Source organism: Eleginops maclovinus, chromosome 21, assembly GCF_036324505.1.
Source record: "Eleginops maclovinus isolate JMC-PN-2008 ecotype Puerto Natales chromosome 21, JC_Emac_rtc_rv5, whole genome shotgun sequence".
Taxonomy (NCBI): Eukaryota; Metazoa; Chordata; class Actinopteri; order Perciformes; family Eleginopidae; genus Eleginops; species Eleginops maclovinus.
The window spans coordinates 1728148-1746631 of NC_086369.1; the positions used below are offsets into that span (position 1 = coordinate 1728148).

Here is an 18484-nt window from a genome sequence, read left to right on the forward strand (position 1 = left end):
AGCCAAAGATCAGCAGGGAGTTTAGCTGCACTGGCACACATCTCTGAGGCAGAAGGGGTTATGTCACTCATTGCTTTTGTTACGTTATGACAACTGTGAGAGAAAGGTTTAATATGCACTTAAAGTGTCCCTATTCTGCTCATTTTCAGGTGTACATGTATATCAGTCTGTAGTGTCTCTCCTGGGACATGTCTCCAGGCTTTCATGTTCATAAAGCTCTTTATTTTTCTCAAACTGCCTGTGCTGCAACACACTTTGGGATTTGAGCCTTTACAGAACATTACCATGCACACAAACCTACTGGAAAGGGATTCCCCAACATGTTTAACAGGGCCTCTTTAAGGAAATACCCCATATGTGAATTTAATGTACACTCATTCTATTTAACTACATTGATATACTTAATTCCCCTCTTAGTATAACATCCATGTCCAGGACACCACTTGATCCGAGATTAACTTAAGAGCTCTGCTGGGACCACTAAAAATAATTCACTATTGTGTAACACAGCACAAAGAGCCACACAACTGCTCCTGTTTGTCTCCTCCTGTTTGTCTCCTCCCTGTCCTGCAGTACCGCCGTGTCTCCACAAGAGGGCGACAGAACACCAAACCTAGAATTATGGAACATGTTGTCCCTGATCTCAGCGCCTCGTTACAGCATCACACAACTTCTCCACATTGTCATCGAGAGTAAAGATGACACCAGGCAGAGGGGAGCAGTTGTCTGAAAGGTCAGGGCTGCAGAAAGATAGGAATGTTAATTATGTAAAAGTCAAGGTTAGTTTGGGGGATTTGTTTTACCGTTTTAGACCACTTGAAAACACGTTTTCACTTCCAACAAGAAGATTATAAAGTGTTTTAACTGTGCAAAACGGATGCATATGTCTACATACTTTGTGAATCTGTGAATAGTTGGAACCGCCTGACGTGCTGGGGGGCGAGCATGCTGGTTTTGGAGCTGGTGGGTGTGTCACATGACGCTGCGCCTGGCTACTGACATGCTGGTATAAATCCACCTCTGTATATTTAGTCAGCCCTCTTTCCTCCACGTGAAGCAGCTGTGTGCTCGGGTCCAGGCTACCAAAGTAGCTTCGACTTCTCCGTCATGGCTGGTATGTAACATTTGACCATTTCTCCGCTACGTTGTGTTTTCGTGAAGCTAACTTGATGCTAAAACGTGTTTCTGTGAAGTTTTCCAAAGTCTGTCCCACTTTGCGTGTGTTTAAAATCAGCTTGTGTCTGTGTGGTGATGTCTGTCGCTCGATAAAGTTGTTTGTTGTTTGGTTTTAAGGGTTGTTCAGCAGCTGCCCATGGAAGTTGGCACAGTTTCAACGTTCAAAAGTACATTGTGTCTCCATCTGTGTCACAGTGAGCAGCTGACTGCCAGGCGTGAGGCTGTGGGCCATATATGAAACATGTTATCAGATATGACAGCTATTAATGACAGTCACCAGGAGCTTCACTGCGTTGTCATGTTCAGTAAAAAGAGTTGCATGTTTTTAAAGTCATATGAACCGTGTCTAACAACAAGCAACAACTGTTGGCTTATATATTTTACTTTGAATGAATGATAAGTCATTATGCAGGGGTCTCCTACTCCCTGGACATCAGGTCTGGAATCTTGATTCTCCATTACATTAATCCCATGACTGGAGGAAATAGAAGGGGTGTCATGAATCATGTCTCAAAACAGGTACCAATGTCTTCTAACTTTTCAATGAATGACATGAAGCATTGAAAAGTTTTCCATGGGTCTCCTTGGATCATTTTCTAGTCCCTGGACATCAGATTTGGAAACCCTGTGCCATGGTAACTAAGGACATTTACTCAAGTACTTCCATTGTTTGCATATCTGTACTTCTACTCCAACATGATTCAAATGATGTTTGAATCCACTGCATTTATTTACTACCTTTAGTTGCCGGGCAGATTAGGATGAATGATGGTAAATATAATCACCCTTAAATCAGACTGTAGTTCACCTGCAGTAAATCCAGCAGCTACCCTGCAGTATACAAAGCCATTCAAACTAGCTGCACCTTTACCAGCTCTGAGAACACTTTAATGATCAATCATTATAAAACATATCAGAGATATTATTCTGAAATGGACCAATCAGACAATGACTACTTTACTGTCACTACTTTAAGTACATTTAGAGGAGAGTACTTTCTACTTTCACTGGAGGAACATTTAGAATACTTTCACTGTGACAGAGTATTCCTACACTCTGGTACTTCTACTTTACTCAAGTACAAGACCTGAGTACTTCTACTTTACTCAAGTACAAGACCTGAGTACTTCTACTTTACTCAAGTACAAGACCTGAGTACTTCTACTTTACTCAAGTACAAGACCTGAGTACTTCTACTTTACTCAAGTACAAGACCTGAGTACTTCTACTTTACTCAAGTACAAGACCTGAGTACTTCTACTTTACTCAAGTACAAGATCTGAGTACTTCTACTTTTACTCAAGTACAAGACCTGAGTACTTCTACTTTACTCAAGTACAAGACCTGAGTACTTCTACTTTTACTCAAGTACAAGATCAGAGTACTTCTACTTTTACTCAAGTACAAGATCAGAGTACTTCTACTTTTACTCAAGTACAAGATCAGAGTACTTCTACTTTTACTCAAGTACAAGATCAGAGTACTTCTACTTTTACTCAAGTACAAGATCAGAGTACTTCTACTTTTACTCAAGTACAAGATCAGAGTACTTCTACTTTACTCAAGTACAAGATCAGAGTACTTCTACTTTACTCAAGTACAAGATCTGAGTACTTCTACTTTACTCAAGAACAAGATCTGAGTACTTCTACTTTTACTCAAGAACAAGATCTGAGTACTTCTACTTTTACTCAAGTACAAGATCTGAGTACTTCTACTTTACTCAAGAACAAGATCTGAGTACTTCTACTTTACTCAAGAACAAGATCTGAGTACTTCTACTTTTACTCAAGAACAAGATCTGAGTACTTCTACTTTACTCAAGGACAAGACCTGAGTACTTCTACTTTACTCAAGTACAAGACCTGAGTACTTCTACTTTACTCAAGTACAAGATCTGAGTACTTCTACTTTACTCAAGGACAAGACCTGAGTACTTCTACTTTACTCAAGTACAAGATCTGAGTAGATTCTACTTTACTCAAGTACAAGACCTGAGTACTTCTACTTTACTCAAGTACAAGACCTGAGTACTTCTACTTTACTCAAGTACAAGATCTGAGTAGATTCTACTTTACTCAAGTACAAGACCTGAGTACTTCTACTTTACTCAAGTACAAGACCTGAGTACTTCTACTTTACTCAAGTACAAGACCTGAGTACTTCTACTTTACTCAAGTACAAGATCTGAGTAGATTCTACTTTACTCAAGTACAAGACCTGAGTACTTCTACTTTACTCAAGTACAAGACCTGAGTACTTCTACTTTACTCAAGTACAAGATCTGAGTACTTCTACTTTACTCAAGTACAAGATCTGAGTACTTCTACTTTACTCAAGTACAAGATCTGAGTAGATTCTGCATCGCCTTAATCCAGAAGGGGTGTGTGCGTCCTATACTGTGCATTCACTCATCCTATAGGCTGTAGTTGAGCTGTTTATGTCGGGCTACATGCATTCATACTGCAGAGCCTGTTGTACCAATTGAATAGGGGGGCGTGAGAGAAAGGGGGTGTGGTGCTCGGTGCAGAAAGGGAGCAGAGCCACTTTTTTACACTGTACATACTGTCTTACTTTCTTTGCCCATTCTTGGTTGATATACAGTCCAAGTGGGATTCATGTTGGCCCTCCCCCCCCCTCCGAGCAGATTTCATCATTGGGTTTTAATGTCGTCTCACAGGCGAGTCGTTGTTCTCAGCCTGACTGGTTGGCAGGTAGCTGACACGTTTTTTTTCCTCCCTGCCATCAGAGGTGGAGGCACAGAGTCGAGGCCACACGGCAAATGAAAATAACCTAATGAAGCATTTCATCTGGGACTGTTCGTACCCAGGTCTTTTTCTGGGAGAAAATATAGTATTTGAAATGGATTGACAGGAGATGTCATTGCTAGAGTTGAATTTTTTCAGTTGCAGGCTTTCAGGATGTCTCATCTGGATGCTTTTTTTATTCCTGCTAGCCAAACATTGCCCGTGGAATCAATGCAATCAAGTAAAGGTATTTGCAGTTTAGTCAGAACGGAGCTGGATTGCTTTATCACAACTGGACTCAAAGATTTGCTCTTATTGTGCTACTGGCTTTTTGTTGTACTTGCATGTTGTACTACTGCTTTGAAACTATTTTTTTGGTGTTGTTGGGAAAATGTATGACTTCCCCATGAAGACAAGACCACATCAAGAATACAGGACACCAAACATCAGTAAAAAAAGTTAGAAAATCCACTGGACCCACTTTTCTAAGATGAGAGAAGTCTACCGTCATAATATCTAAATGATCGGCCAAAGTATATTGCAAACACTTTTGAAAACTTAGAAGATCAATAACCATCAATTGCTTATGAGTGTACTCCTCTTTGCTCTTCTTGCCTCTGCAGACCAGGCTTTTGTGACGTTGGCTACCAATGACAACTATGCTCGTGGAGCCATGGTGTTGGGCAAGTCCCTCCGCAACCACAATACATCCAAGAAGCTGGTGGCACTCATCGGCCCGCAGATGTCCGAGCCTTGCAAGTAAGGAACTTTAACCTCCAACCGTTTGTGCAAAGCTTCCTAAATCCCACCTCTTGCCTTGTTTCCCGCCCGGCTGTTTGATGGTGACTCATTCTGTAGTGTTGTGAATCACCAGGTCCGTGCTGAAGAGGATCTACGACGAGGTGAGGGTGGTGGACGTGCTGGACAGCGGGGACACAGCGAAACTGGCCATGTTGAAGAGGCCCGACCTCGGCGTCACCTTCACCAAACTCCACTGCTGGACTCTCACACACTACTCCAAGTGTGTGTTCATGGACGCAGACACACTGGTGAGGCTAACACAGCTTTTGTCCTTGAGTGAGAAGAATTGAAGTTGTTGTACTGGTACTATTTACTGTCTGTATCCCAGGTGCTCTCAAATATAGACGAGCTGTTCGACAGAGAAGAGTTGTCCGCTGCTCCCGACCCCGGCTGGCCTGACTGCTTCAACTCCGGTGTGTTTGTTTTTCGTCCTTCTCTGGAGACCTACGGCAAACTGCTCCAGCACTGTACAGAACACGGCAGCTTTGATGGTGAGTCCAGAAGACATTTTGCTGCCTTCACTTGATGCACCGTTTTCTCTGTGCTCACTGCGAGGTTGGGCACGGAGCCTTGAGGGTTAAATGACACACTTCCCTTCCCTGTATTGTGTCGTGTAGGTTTTAGTGCACGTAAATGGTCTCTCCCACACACTGTAACGCCTCCCTTAGGCTCCTTTGTTTACTTCCTGAACATAGTGACATCCCTATGTAACACTTGCACTCCTATTGGCTAGCGCTCCAACACATTGTACGTGATAGACTAAGGGGCGGGACATCTGTAGGCAGTTGACCAATCACAACAGAGCTGGATTAGGAATTGAAAATACTCAAATGTTATTTAATCTGTAATTTAGAAAAGTTGCATCCCTACTTTACGTTAGGATAGATTATAATATCCATGCACAGACTAAACATCCCCCCTAAACGAAGTATAACTTGAGTTTTCTTTTTATGGATGTACCTAACAGAATAGAATGTGTGCTTCAGAGGTGTGGATTTTTAATTTGAACCTTAGCTTACCACGCTAGCTCTTGCCACCTGTTCCTGACTACTTCTTTTAAATGAATTGACCCATTTTTAGTTATCCTTTAAACTTGTTCTGCTTGTTGCTATTGGGTAAAACAAATATTTGTGGCTTTGAAAGTGTCTCTTAAAAAAGATGTATCACATTTGGCCTCATGCATCACGAGAATTGCAACTATTTCTGGTTCTCCTCCACTTTGATGTGTTTTCCAGCCCTCACACGTTCAGGGTCTGACCAGCCTTGGGTAACATTGAGTTGTTGGTATCAGAATGTACAACCCAGCCTGTTTATCTTGCTCTAAGTAAGGCTTTTTATCGAGCCCAGACACAAGGCCCCTCTTTTCAGAGACTGTCCCTCTCTGCGGAGTTATTCTCAGGGGCTCTGCGAGGGGTGGGGGGGTGCAAGCTAAATTTGAGAGGCCTGGTTTTGCACAGGGCACTGTTTGACATTCAGCAGCTCCTCTCTTTAGAGGCGTACTGTAACTGAATTGTGGTCTTCACTTTGGCTTCATATCAGTTTCACAGTTCGGCTCAAATCAGCCCCTGAGAAGATCATTAGTTCATACGTGTCAGGCGCCGCTGCGGTTCCTCTATAATGCAGATTTACCATTTTGACTTAACAGGAAATGTCACACTGGTGTTTGAACATTACATGAAACAGCTGGAATCTCAACACCTGATTCAGCCATGGCCATGTTTGGAAGAAGAATGCAGTAAATATTGAACCCTCGTTCAGATTAAACACTAATAATTGTGCAATTACGTCACCGTAGTAGACAGTACTAAGGTGCTGTGTGTAGCAGATTTCCCCAACAGTTTTAGGTTGTTGTAGAAGAAAGTGTTTTAATGAGAAATTCAGACGCATAAGGGAATACCGTAAATGGCTCTTGAATAAATAATAAAAACTAAATATTTAAGTACATTTTTAGAGCATCCAACCCCAAATCAAGGGCATGATTGTGTTACTAAATTGTCTTACTTGATTATGATTGGATGACTGAGGACTCCATTCAGTGTTAGAGACCGTGAGATGTGCTCCGTTTGGACTCGGACCAGACTCATTGTGTCCTCGGGCTGCTGCTGAAAAAGCCCCGACACAAAGGAAACGGTTGTGAAATAAACAGAACAGGATGTGACTTAAAGTGGGGCTCGTCCTTGTTTAGAGGCTGTGAAGCTTTTTTAACATTGAAATGACGAGCTGTGTTTGTTTTTCTGACGCTGTTAAAAACAATCCTGCAGCGAGGGTCTGTCGGAGGACCAATTAGTTTGCTCGATCTCTGCCAACGCTTTCAAGTGCTGAATTATTCTGGCTGCAGACAAAAGGATGTTCAGGATAGAGAAGCTTCTTTGTCAATGAAATCAGTGTCATTATTATTAAGGGACATCCATTTCCCCCAAATTCACACTTAATACCTCCTCTTTTTAAAATTAAACCTCCATTTCCTATATTATAAGTCTAGACAGATAAGGATCAACGTAACTGGATAGCAGAGGTAAACATCCGTGAGGCGGTAATTGTAGTTTAATCTGTGTTTTTACATCCCAAATGTCTCTAGGATGTAAGCGTCTGTATTCCTGTGGCATGCTAACGAGTGGAGCGGTCTTATTTATAGCCGTGGTGGTCTTTCATGTGCACTGGGGCATGAGTTGAAGTCGCTCTGACCTTTTAGCATTTCATTTCCACTCGGCTTTATAGCACATAATGTACACGGGCAGCTCTCTGGACGAGATTGAAAAATAGCTGAGGAAAGACAACAGGAAAATAATTTCAGAGGTTTTGAACCCGGAGGCTCTGGTGTTCGCCGCTGCCAACACAAGCTGGCTCGTTCAGAGGGACATTTTTGCCGAGCTCTGCTCATCCCCTCAAAATGAAGACGCTCGGCCTCGTATAAAGGTCTCTCCGCAGAGGGTTGTGGATTCAGACTAACACCAGCTATGCGTGTTATTTAAAACTGCAGCAGCGTGCAATTTCACAAACTGTGCAGTTCTGTGCTTTTTAGGAACTAAAACCTATGAAAGGCCCACGTCTCATCGTGTCAGCATCAGGCTGAGGTCTTACTTCATGGAGACTGGGTGAAGCAACTGAATGGTCAGTGAGCTTGTGTCAGAGTTGTGTTGAGTCAGTTCCAGATTTGAGACTCTATTCAGATCGCGTTGTAACTCCCTCTTTCCAACTGGAGACATACAAGTCCCAAGCGTTACCCCAGAACAGGGTTTATCACTGCATACTAATGGAGGAGAATACTGATTTAAATCCCACACATTGTGAGGAGTGTTTTCCAACAGCAGAGGGCAGAATTGTCTTCATTTGTTCCTTTATTCTTCTAGCAAACATGCTGTATCAGGATCAAATATTTGTGCTTTCCAGCCCCTTGTGTCGCCTCTGCCACAGCTCCACCTCTCATAGAGGCTTTAAGATTGCATCATGGTGTACAGTCAGACATGTAATGTGCAAATCCACTGTTTCTCTTACTGTACTGAGTGTTGAAGCCACTATTCCAGCTGTATTGCTGTAACAATAAGGATGTTTGTGCACAAAAGAGCAACACAACACATCTGCACACAGGTTTTGACACTGCAATTGTAAAGGTCTTTGGTGTCTCTGTGCCGAGTGTCAGTAACACATACAGTGGGGCCAAAAAGTATTTAGTCAGCCACCAATTGTGCAAGTTCTCCCATTTAAAAAGATGAGAGAGGCCTGTAATTTTTATCATAGGTACACTTCAACTATGAGAGACAGAATGAGAAAAAAAATCCAGGAAATCACATTGTAGGATTTTAAAGAATTTATTTCAAATGATTGTGGAAAATAAGTATTTGGTCAATAACAAAAGTTCATCTCAATACTTTGTTATATACCCTTTGTTGGCAATGACAGAGGTCAAAGGTTTTCTGTAAGTCTTCACAAGGTTTCCACACTGTTGCTGGTATTTTGGCCCATTCCTCCATGCAGATCTCCTCTAAAGCAGTGATGTTTTGGGGCTGTCGCTGGGCAACACGGACTTTCAACTCCCTCCAAAGACTTTCTATGGGGTTGAGATCTGGAGACTGGCTAGGCCACTCCAGGACCTTGAAATGCTTCTTATGAAGCCACTCCTTCGTTGCCCTGGCGGTGTGTTTGGGATCATGGTCATGCTGAAAGACCCAGCCACGCTTCATCTTCAGTGCCCTTGCTGATGGAAGGAGGTTTTCACTCAAAATCTCACGATGCATGGCCCCATTCATTCTTTCCACGGGGTGAGATCTTGCGTGGAGCCCCAGATCGAGGGAGATTAGCAGTGGTCTTGTATGTCTTCCATTTTCTAATAATTGCTCCCACAGTTGATTTCTTCACACCAAGCTGCTTACCTATTGCAGATTCAGTTTTCCCAGCCTGGTGCAGGTCTACAATTTTGTCTCTGGTCTCCTTTGACAGCTCTTTGGTCTTGGCCATAGTGGAGTTTGGAGTATGACTGTTTGAGGTTGTGGACAGGTGTCTTTTATACTGATAACCAGTTCAAAAAGGTGCCATTAATACAGGTAACGAGTGGAGGACAGAGGAGCCTCTTAAAGAAGAAGTTACAGGTCTGTGAGAGCCAGAAATCTTGCTTGTTTGTAGGTGACCAAATACTTATGTTACAGAGGAATTTATAATTAATTCATTAAAATCCTACAATGTGATTTCCTGGATTGTTTCCCCCATTCTGTCTCTCATAGTTCAAGTGTACCTATGATGAAAATTACAGGCCTCATCTTTTTAAATGGGAGAACTTGCACAATTGGTGGCTGACTAAATACTTTTTTGCCCCACTGTATATCAGACAGTCAATCTTTGTCAAATATGAGATTAGTAAATCCTCACCCCTGTGGTAGATCAGCCAGAGAACCTATGCTTCCTATATACATACATATATAACCCTACAGCAACACAATGATCTTTGGTATTTTTCCACCAGAGGAGAGTAGTGTGTCATAAGTAACTCATGTGTCAGACGTGTTCGGTACATCCTGCCCTATAACACTCTGTACAGACACTATGATCAATACTCACTGCATGCTGTCATAAGATAAGATTTAGGTCCTTCTTTCTCTACTGTAAGTCTGGTACTTTTAAATAACCTCAGCAGTGTGTAAAGGTAGTAAACCTATCTGTTCTGAATGTGTGGGAGCATTTCTCTCTGACTCAGAGACTCTGAGTCAGCGGAAACACTAATGGCTCTGGCCGTCGAAGGTGCACAGATCCCTTCCCAAAAGTCTCTCACAGCTTTTCAAAGAAGCCATCCAGTCATGTGCTAAACCTGTCTAACCGTTTCCTAAGCTGGGTTTCGCAACAGGGATGTTGCGCACTTGCAGACTTTTCCCAACATTTTCACGCTACGTGGGACGTGAAAGTGAAAGTGTAGCACTGCTCACTGAGATTCTGCACTGGAACAAGCCTCACATGCAGCCCAATATCTGATCCAAATGTGTCTCAAATGGCACATGATGCTTTAATGTGCTCTACATATTTTAAACTAATTTGAAGCTGCAGATTGAACGGATTATTGTGTTAAATACACTACGGTTTCACTCATTTTGACAGTGAGTGGATATTTTCTGTGGAAAAAGCTCGATAGACCGACTGTATGCTACCCAATTACAGGAGAGTTAGCAGCTAGCATGTTAGCATGGTGATGCATCAATCATTTAGCTGCTGCAGGACATAGAGACCACAACAAGCTAAAGAGAGGGCTCGTGTTCTTGTTTGTTAGAGGTTTTAATATTGCATTGGTGCATACATTTGGTGTACAAATCCATTTTATTCCCCTGTACAGTTCAAGCGAGGAATCCGAACACTTTCTTGACAAAACATGATGGAGCATCAAACTATCTTTGCCATCTATTTACAGGCTGTGACACAGCAGCCTGTTGAAAGGCTTCTGGTGTTGCCGAGCAGAGTTGGACTCATCAATCTCTGTCTGATATGAGATGAATAAATCCTCACCCTTGTGGGGGATTAGCCGGGGAACTGTGTGTTGATGTTCCCCTCTCTCTGTTGCAGGAGGAGACCAGGGGGTTCTGAATAGCTTCTTCAACGACTGGTCAACAGCTGACATATCCAAACACCTCCCCTTCATCTACAACCTGAGCAGCATAGCCATCTACACCTACCTTCCAGCCTTCAAGCAGTAAGTGTACAGAGGATGTGTCTGTAGTAAGACCTGCTTACAGTGGGGCTGGAGTCCTGCATAATGGATGCAAAGCCAACCTGTAAGCAGACACTGGATCACATGAAGTCACATCGTGACGACAACCGGTTACGAGGGAGATGAGCGGCTGGATTCCTGCAGCAGCATCGCCCAGCAGGGCTCATGGGTTGGATAACCACCCTGAGCTCCAACAGCTGAAACAGAATCCTAAAATAGAGCGGGTTATTTAGAGACCTTTTTATGTCCCCCTCCAGGACTGGGCATTGTGGGCATTGTGCCTCTCACCCTTCTGCTCCTTAGTAACAATCCTCGTCAACAAGCTCTTAGTTTGACATTTTCTGGCATCCAGATCAGGGGTGGGGGAGCGGTGAGCTTGTGTTGACTCGTTTTGTTGTCATGATTGTAGTTAAAGGTCTGGCAAACGCTACAACCCCCCCACCCCCCCACCCCCAGGGTCTGCTTCAGATTGAGGAGTGACAAATCTTTTTAAATAGTTGTATTAAAATATATATTCATAAAATGAATCCAGAACAAAAAACATCTGCATCTCTCACTTCAGGTATGGTGGCAACGCCAAGGTGGTGCATTTCCTGGGGGAGACCAAGCCGTGGAGCTACACGTTTGACACCAAATCCAGACAGATCACAGGGAGTGCGCTCGGTGCCGCCACGCACCCCACATTCCTGCTGGACTGGTGGACCCTGTACTCCCGCACCGTGGTGCCCATGCTGCAGGAGCAGTACGGAGACCAGCCCTTCTACTCTGGATGTGTGGAGGTGAAGGAAAATATGCATTGTTCTGCTGGGTGACATCATCAGAAGACACCATTACTTAATGGTTTCATGTAGCTAGCTTGCAGGGAAATGAATAAATCTGTTTCTTGTTGTTCTATGCGTGATGGAGTAGGATATACCAGCTAATAAGACCCAGAAAACTGAGATTTCTTGTGGATTTCCAAAGCGTTATGCAACAAAGTTTCACAGCTCAGCCCATCGACACGCACACCCCGGTTTCCTGTTTGTCCAGCCTTCTTAAAAAAGATATGTTGCTTGCATAAAGCATGGGAAAAATGGTATACTATACCTCTGTTACATGTGTTTTGCTGTCTCCATACTGTGTGTTCCCCCTGTGTAATGTTTACTCTTGTATTCTGTCCTGGATGGTATACGTCTTTCCGCTCATCCTTCACATTCCTCTCATAAAGTCCCAGCACTGTGACACGATCACTATTGAGAGTGTTCAGGTATGCTGATAACGACGGGTTTGTCTTTATGGACTAGCAGCCGATAACAGTTTTGGCTCGTGGGTTTAATGCTATTACCATTCCTCCTCTAAAATCAGAGCTGTGTGTGTGTGTGTTTGGCTTTGGCCATTAATTTAAAAGCTACAAGGTCAGTGCTTTTAAAATGCCATAAAGGTGGTGTTCTGTGCTCTCTATGATGATATTTCATGCTCGTTGTGTCCCTATTGTCTAATGTGCATGTGTGGTTTTTTTATCAGGATGGGAGTTGCCCTTCATTTGATCAAGCAATCCCACCGGGAATGTCCTCAGAGGAGCGGAAGCAAAAATGGGAGCAAGGCCAGGCAGACTACTTGGGAATGGACTCATTTGACAATATCAAGAGGAAGCTTGATTCTTTTCTCAAATAAAGAATTGAGATATCAAACGAGCACTTGCAGTTTACTGTCACCACAGGTCAAAAGAAATACTGTAAAACAGCATCTTTATCTCAGCTGTTTCTCAACCTGAGTCTCTCTCTCTCTCTCTCCACCAGCATTACTCCCTCCTGGGGGTGGGGGTGGGGGGGGGGGGGCAAAAAAAAGTGAAACTTTCTGTAATTGTCTATGCAATGCTGTCTATCACCCTGCACATGTTTCTGTTACTGTGAAGAGAATCAGGAAGGATTTACAGCACAACATCCATTTGAAGGTACTTGCGATATACATTTTGCAAGATTTGTCCTAATGCTGTTTTGGGGTACGGTAACACGAGTTGAACATGGCGTTTTGTATCTTTTTAGGATTAGCAGTCACTTATTCTTAATGATGTTCTTTTTTTACACCATGCAGTCGCGTAGTAATCTCCAGAGCATTAACCTCTCCTCTCCCTTTATTTCTCATGCTTTTAAATCGACAGCCTGTGTTTAACATAGAAACATGAAGATATGTTTACAGCGTGTCGGAAGGTGGTTTAGCCGTAGACTAGCTCCTCAGTGCCTTTGTGTTTTGCTCTCTATGCCATCGTCCCATCTTTTCTTGACTATCAGCCTTTCTGTAGGACATTACATTTTGTTTTTAGCTTTCCTGTGTTTTACTTTGACCAGGATGTTGGTTGTACCATTACATCTCATCTGGAATAAAGAAAAGCTTTCAAAGTTTTGGCTCGCTCAGGTGGTTTTCTCTGGGAGGTTTTGGGGGAACTGGAACCACTGTAGCGGTCTATGTGCATGTATGTGCAAGTGAAATGGGTTTGTTTTTTCTAGACTCATATTAAACCCCTCAGGTGTGCTGCGTGCATACCAAACATGTCCGGACACAGTTTCTCTCTTAAGCCTCAAATAGGCAATCACATGAAAATATTTAAGTGCTATTGTTCTGATGGCTCTAGGCTCCTTTTGTATTTTTAAATGTGACTTTCTTCCATCTTACGCTCTGTATCTCCCAAGATGCATCGCACTCATATTGCACTGTTATCACACCTTTGTATTTGTCGAGTAAAGGCCTCAAACATAAGTATCTGTGAGGGGTTATCCCTGTTTCATAACTTTGGGCAATGTTTCCTCCAGAATACAGAAACCATTCAAGGGTTATCATGAGCTGCAGGCAGGGGAGGATTAAGAGGAAAGAGAAACAGTACTTATTTAATTGATAATTGGTAAGCATGTGGAATTACTTGTACAATTTGCAGTGCAAAGTAAACTCGAATCCAAGATGTTTCACTGCAGCGCACTTCCTGTTTCACTCCAAATCCCGGCTGAGAGATTCGTGGATGAGGCAATGAGGAAGTCTGTGGAATGTGTACCAATACAACACTGACACATTAAATCACACGTGTTATTTGGCAATAGAAGGCTTCCCCCCTGATCGTCTTTCCTGCTAACTGCTTAACCTACTGTATTCTTTATTGCGTGTTTTCCGGGAATGTAGACTCCCCGCACGATTGAGTCATACAGGGGGCGGCATGTGTCGGCAGCGCACGATCTGCTGCCCCCTCAGAAAGTAACAGACTCACTGTGCGACGATGGCTCCTCTCTCTGTGTTCAGAGCAGCTCTTCTGGTGTCCTTTTCGGTGTTCCTGACCGTGGTGCTGGGGTTCGGACTGCCTGCTCTGCTGAACATCGGGACCAGGATGTTGGGATTACCGGAGACCAGTGTGACGGAGTGCGTCGTGGGGCTGTATTTACTTTTTGTGTTGTACATGGCGTCACCTCGGATTCCAAGAGGATGTGTGGAGGTAATGTAAAGAATCTTATTCCCAACACGAAAAGAATGGATGTGTTTTTGGCAACTGGGGGGCATGTAAACTAAAATGATCCCACAGGTGTGATGTCAGATGTCAAAACCTTTTAAAAGTCAGAATAGTGTGTCGAAGTATTAATAGAAAGAAGTCATAGTAAAGTATGTTGAAATAAAATATAAAGTATACATTATGTTGAAAAGCTAAAGAAAATAAAAACTATAGTTAAGTACAATATATAACAAATGGGAATCTGATCACCTGGGTCATTTTAGCATTAAGGTCTTTCATCTGCAAATTTACATATTCACAGAAATGTACATAATATGAGCCTGTTTGGTAGGAAAAAATAATATTAAGTAGGACATGGCTGCCTCGAATCCATCCATCCATCCATCCATCCATCCATCCATCCATCCATCCATCCATCCATCCATCCATCCATCCATCCATCCATCCATCCATCCATCCATCCATCCATCCATCCATCCATCCATCCATCCATCCATCCATCCATCCATCCATCCATCCATCCATCCATCCATCCATCCATCCATCCATCCATCCATCCATCCATCCATCCATCCATCCATCCATCCATCCATCCATCCATCCATCCATCCATCCATCCATCCATCCATCCATCCATCCATCCATCCATCCATCCATCCATCCATCCATCCATCCATCCATCCATCCATCCATCCATCCATCCATCCATCCATCCATCCATCCATCCATCCATCCATCCATCCATCCATCCATCCATCCATCCATCCATCCATCCATCCATCCATCCATCCATCCATCCATCCATCCATCCATCCATCCATCCATCCATCCATCCATCCATCCATCCATCCATCCATCCATCCATCCATCCATCCATCCATCCATCCATCCATCCATCCATCCATCCATCCATCCATCCATCCATCCATCCATCCATCCATCCATCCATCCATCCATCCCTGAGGACATGGTACTGTTGTCCTAACATCACCTGAACCCTCAGTCCTCTGTCGCCCCCTGCAGGTGAAGGGGAAAACTGTGTTTATCACAGGGTGTGACACTGGATTCGGACTTGCTCTTGCTAAACATCTGCACAAGCTGGGCTTCACAATCTATGCCGGATGTCTCCTCAAGGTACCAATACAACATGCAGTCGCATCTCAAATATCAAAGTGTTACACTGACGTCCTTTTGCAACTCCACACTCTGTATTTCCTCTACAGGACAAAGGAGGAGAGGGTGCAAAGGAACTGGAAGAGTATCATTCAGATCGCATGAAGGTAGTCCAGCTGGATGTCTGCAGCGAAGCGCAGGTGACCCAGGCTGCAGAATATATCAAAGACAACCTGGAGGACGCAGACAGAGGTACTGTAACTAATTCAATAACTTATCAAAAACTCGTCTTTACATTTTCTCTAACAACCTGCCTCTGGTTCATGATCCAGGTCTGTGGGCTGTGGTAAACAACGCTGGTGTGTCCACATTTGGACAAGTGGAGTTCACCTCCATGGACACCTACAAGCAAGTGTCAGAGGTCAACCTGTGGGGCACCATCAGGGTCACCAAGGCTGTTCTGCCGATGATCCGCAAGGCTAAAGGTCAGGGACTGGAACGTCATAGTGCACACAGTATGGCACATCCACAGGACTTCAAATACTTCCAAAATGAAAGAGCCAAAATGCAATTCATTGGTCACCACCTACTTTTTTCAAGCATTTCCTCCATGAAGGATTATAAGTATTCTTAGAATTCCAGTGCAGCTGATTTAGCGTGGGATTTAAGCCTGAGATTTATGTTACATATTTCCTCTGGTCAACCGCTTAGAGATGTCTCTCTGGAGGAAACAAGGATGTTCGCCTTTGCACAACAGTTACACACAAACCTATACAACAGGAAAAGGAAACACCCCCAAAAAATACAAAGTGCTTCAATGAAAATAACAACACTTACAAACACATAAAGAAAGTGGATTACACGGTCAATAAAAACACTGACACCATAAAGAAATACAGCAGTGGTAGTATGGCCGGTGAATTGCCCTTCATTCCCACAGAAAAGGTGCGATTACAAACACACACATCTTTAATTGCTTACCGTTTACAATATCTAGCATTTGTGTTTTCAACACTTTAATTAGTAAGGCAACAGTGATGTGGAATGTACAGCAGAGTCCCAGGCTGTTGTTGAAAACGTCCCCTGACAGTTGAACTGAAGGTTAGAGGTTTAAAGATGCACTATAATACATAATCATATTACTGGTGGAGCTGCATTCAATCCTTGTCACACTATTCCTTCAGAGAAACATCCTCAGACAGAAATCCTGACCTTCTGTATCTCTGCAGGTCGCGTTGTGAACATAACCAGCATATTGGGCAGGATGGGAAACACCCTGAGTTCTCCGTACTGCATTTCCAAATACGGCCTGGAGGCCTTTTCCGATTGCCTTCGCTACGAGATGAAAACCTGGGGAGTCAAAGTGTCCATCGTGGAACCAGGGAACTTCATAGGCGCCACCGCCATCATGACGCGGGAGAGCATCGCCATCACGGCCAACAAGCTGTGGAAGGAGGCGCCCTCGCAGCTGAAGGAGGACTATGGGAAGGCCCACTTCGAGCTGGTCATGGCTCACATCCGCTCCAGCAGCAGCAGTGGACAGAAGGATGTGGCCCCGGTACTGGATGACATCACCGATGCCGTCACGTCGAAGCACCCGTACACTCGTTACCACACGATGGAGCCGCACTGCTGGATCCGGGTTCAGGTGATGACCCATCTGCCCGCCGCCATGTCCGACTTCCTCTACATCTAGAAGCTGTTCGTGTGCATCTGCAGCCCATAATCGAACCACAGCCTCTGCACTTTAAACATTCACTGATCAAGACTTCATGTTTGAACTGTTAGTCAACTAATACCTTACCTGTTTTACAAGATGTATAACTTTATAACAGCACACACTATCAACATCAGTCGGATACAAATTAAGCATGGATTTGTGTCAACAACAGGTGCTTTGGTCTTTAATAACAAACTACTATCTCCATATTCAGACGCCAGAAAGTTTTCAGGCTTGTGAACACTGAGTGACAATGTGAACCCTCTTAATGATCATGGTATGTACAATACTCCTTCCCCCCCCCACAGTGTATGTAACTCAGAATGTGTTTCAGGGTCAAAGTGATTGAGTGGGACAAATATACTCTCAGTGTTAACTACTTAAAACATTTACACAGTAAACAACATAGTAAACAGATATACATTTATATCACTGATATTTGTAATCTGGCATTATTGGAAGCGTCCGGGCCCCCACCGACATGGGGACGAAGGCTTCTGTTGTGTCCAGCGCCGGAACCAACCGGGGTCAGCTACTGTAAGGCCGTGGTGAGACTTTGGCTCGAATCAGCACAAAGTTACGCAACAACAACACAGGCCTACTTTGTCTCACATGGGCCTGAGATCCTGGGGGGGGGGGGGGGGGGGGGATTTATGAGATTAAGGGGCTAACTTGAACAAAAACAAAAAAGCCGCCCATGTTTAGTAATACAGAAAAGTATTAGAATCTAATACGTGAATGATCACAGTGTTGTTTTCAAGAGTAATCTGGAATAAAGTTACTACAAAATGATGTTTAAATATTGGCCTGGGTGTTATTGGGAGGTGTAAGGACACACGTCGCCACTAGATGGCGCCATCGTACCATGCTAAACCACAGCTGTTAAAAAGTCCCTGTTTAAACTGCAGTATTATCAGATCACAACCAAACCCAAGCACAGGGAACCAAGGAAATCTACAGTTGTCAGAAAATAAGGCTAGTTTGCAAAACGTTTGTTTTTGTATCCAATAGAAACAAGTGTAGGGAAAAAGGAAAGTTAAAGTATCAACATTTAACACTTAATGGGGCCCTATTACGGTCATTTCAGGTTCATATGTTTGTTTTTTAGCCTTTGCAGACCATTCACATGCACAGAAACCAATAAACACACTACAGGAAGGGAACAGCATGATAGGGCTCTTTAAGGAGAAAGGACCAACAATTGAAACAGATCACAACAATACTTCTTTTTTTATGCCGTTTATTACGTCTTTCGAACACTCTAATAA

The 18484-nt window shown here is 43.4% G+C and overlaps 2 protein-coding genes across 4 annotated transcripts; both read left to right on the top strand.

Moving 5' to 3' along the window:
* The first annotated feature begins 899 nt into the window (after nucleotides 1-899).
* Nucleotides 900-13292, top strand: LOC134858034 (glycogenin-1-like). 2 transcript variants are annotated; one of them, XM_063873884.1, is made up of 8 exons: nucleotides 900-1114; nucleotides 4547-4682; nucleotides 4798-4972; nucleotides 5053-5215; nucleotides 10767-10893; nucleotides 11474-11690; nucleotides 12119-12157; nucleotides 12415-13292. In XM_063873884.1, exons 1-8 carry the CDS (start codon nucleotides 1108-1110, stop codon nucleotides 12562-12564), a joined length of 1014 nt encoding a protein of 337 aa, XP_063729954.1. In that variant the 5' UTR covers nucleotides 900-1107; the 3' UTR covers nucleotides 12565-13292. The 2 variants fall into 2 exon arrangements, with proteins under 2 accessions (XP_063729954.1, XP_063729955.1); XM_063873885.1 differs by lacking the exon at nucleotides 12119-12157.
* Nucleotides 13293-13837: 545 nt separating this feature from the next.
* On the top strand, nucleotides 13838-18008 carry bdh1 (3-hydroxybutyrate dehydrogenase, type 1). 2 transcript variants are annotated; one of them, XM_063873883.1, is made up of 5 exons: nucleotides 13838-14368; nucleotides 15387-15517; nucleotides 15607-15748; nucleotides 15829-15981; nucleotides 16726-18008. In XM_063873883.1, the coding sequence occupies exons 1-5, from the start codon at nucleotides 14359-14361 to the stop codon at nucleotides 17190-17192; spliced, it is 903 nt and encodes a 300-aa protein (XP_063729953.1). In that variant the 5' UTR covers nucleotides 13838-14358; the 3' UTR covers nucleotides 17193-18008. The 2 variants fall into 2 exon arrangements, with proteins under 2 accessions (XP_063729953.1, XP_063729952.1); XM_063873882.1 differs by having other exon boundaries at nucleotides 13839-14368; nucleotides 15407-15517.
* The last annotated feature ends 476 nt before the right edge of the window (nucleotides 18009-18484 follow it).

What these genes read in the sequence shown, in the direction of transcription:
- bdh1 (XM_063873882.1), top strand. Translation starts at nt 14,156, where the DNA reads ATGGCTCCTCTCTCTGTGTTCAGAGCAGCTCTTCTGGTGTCCTTTTCG. An exon ending in ATGCCGGATGTCTCCTCAAG is followed by an intron (nt 15,518 to 15,606) that starts GTACCAATACAA and finishes TTTCCTCTACAG; the next exon opens with GACAAAGGAGGAGAGGGTGC. An exon ending in GATGATCCGCAAGGCTAAAG is followed by an intron (nt 15,982 to 16,725) that starts GTCAGGGACTGG and finishes GTATCTCTGCAG; the next exon opens with GTCGCGTTGTGAACATAACC.
- LOC134858034 (XM_063873884.1), top strand. An exon ending in CAGATGTCCGAGCCTTGCAA is followed by an intron (nt 4,683 to 4,797) that starts GTAAGGAACTTT and finishes GTGAATCACCAG; the next exon opens with GTCCGTGCTGAAGAGGATCT. An exon ending in TCATGGACGCAGACACACTG is followed by an intron (nt 4,973 to 5,052) that starts GTGAGGCTAACA and finishes TCTGTATCCCAG; the next exon opens with GTGCTCTCAAATATAGACGA.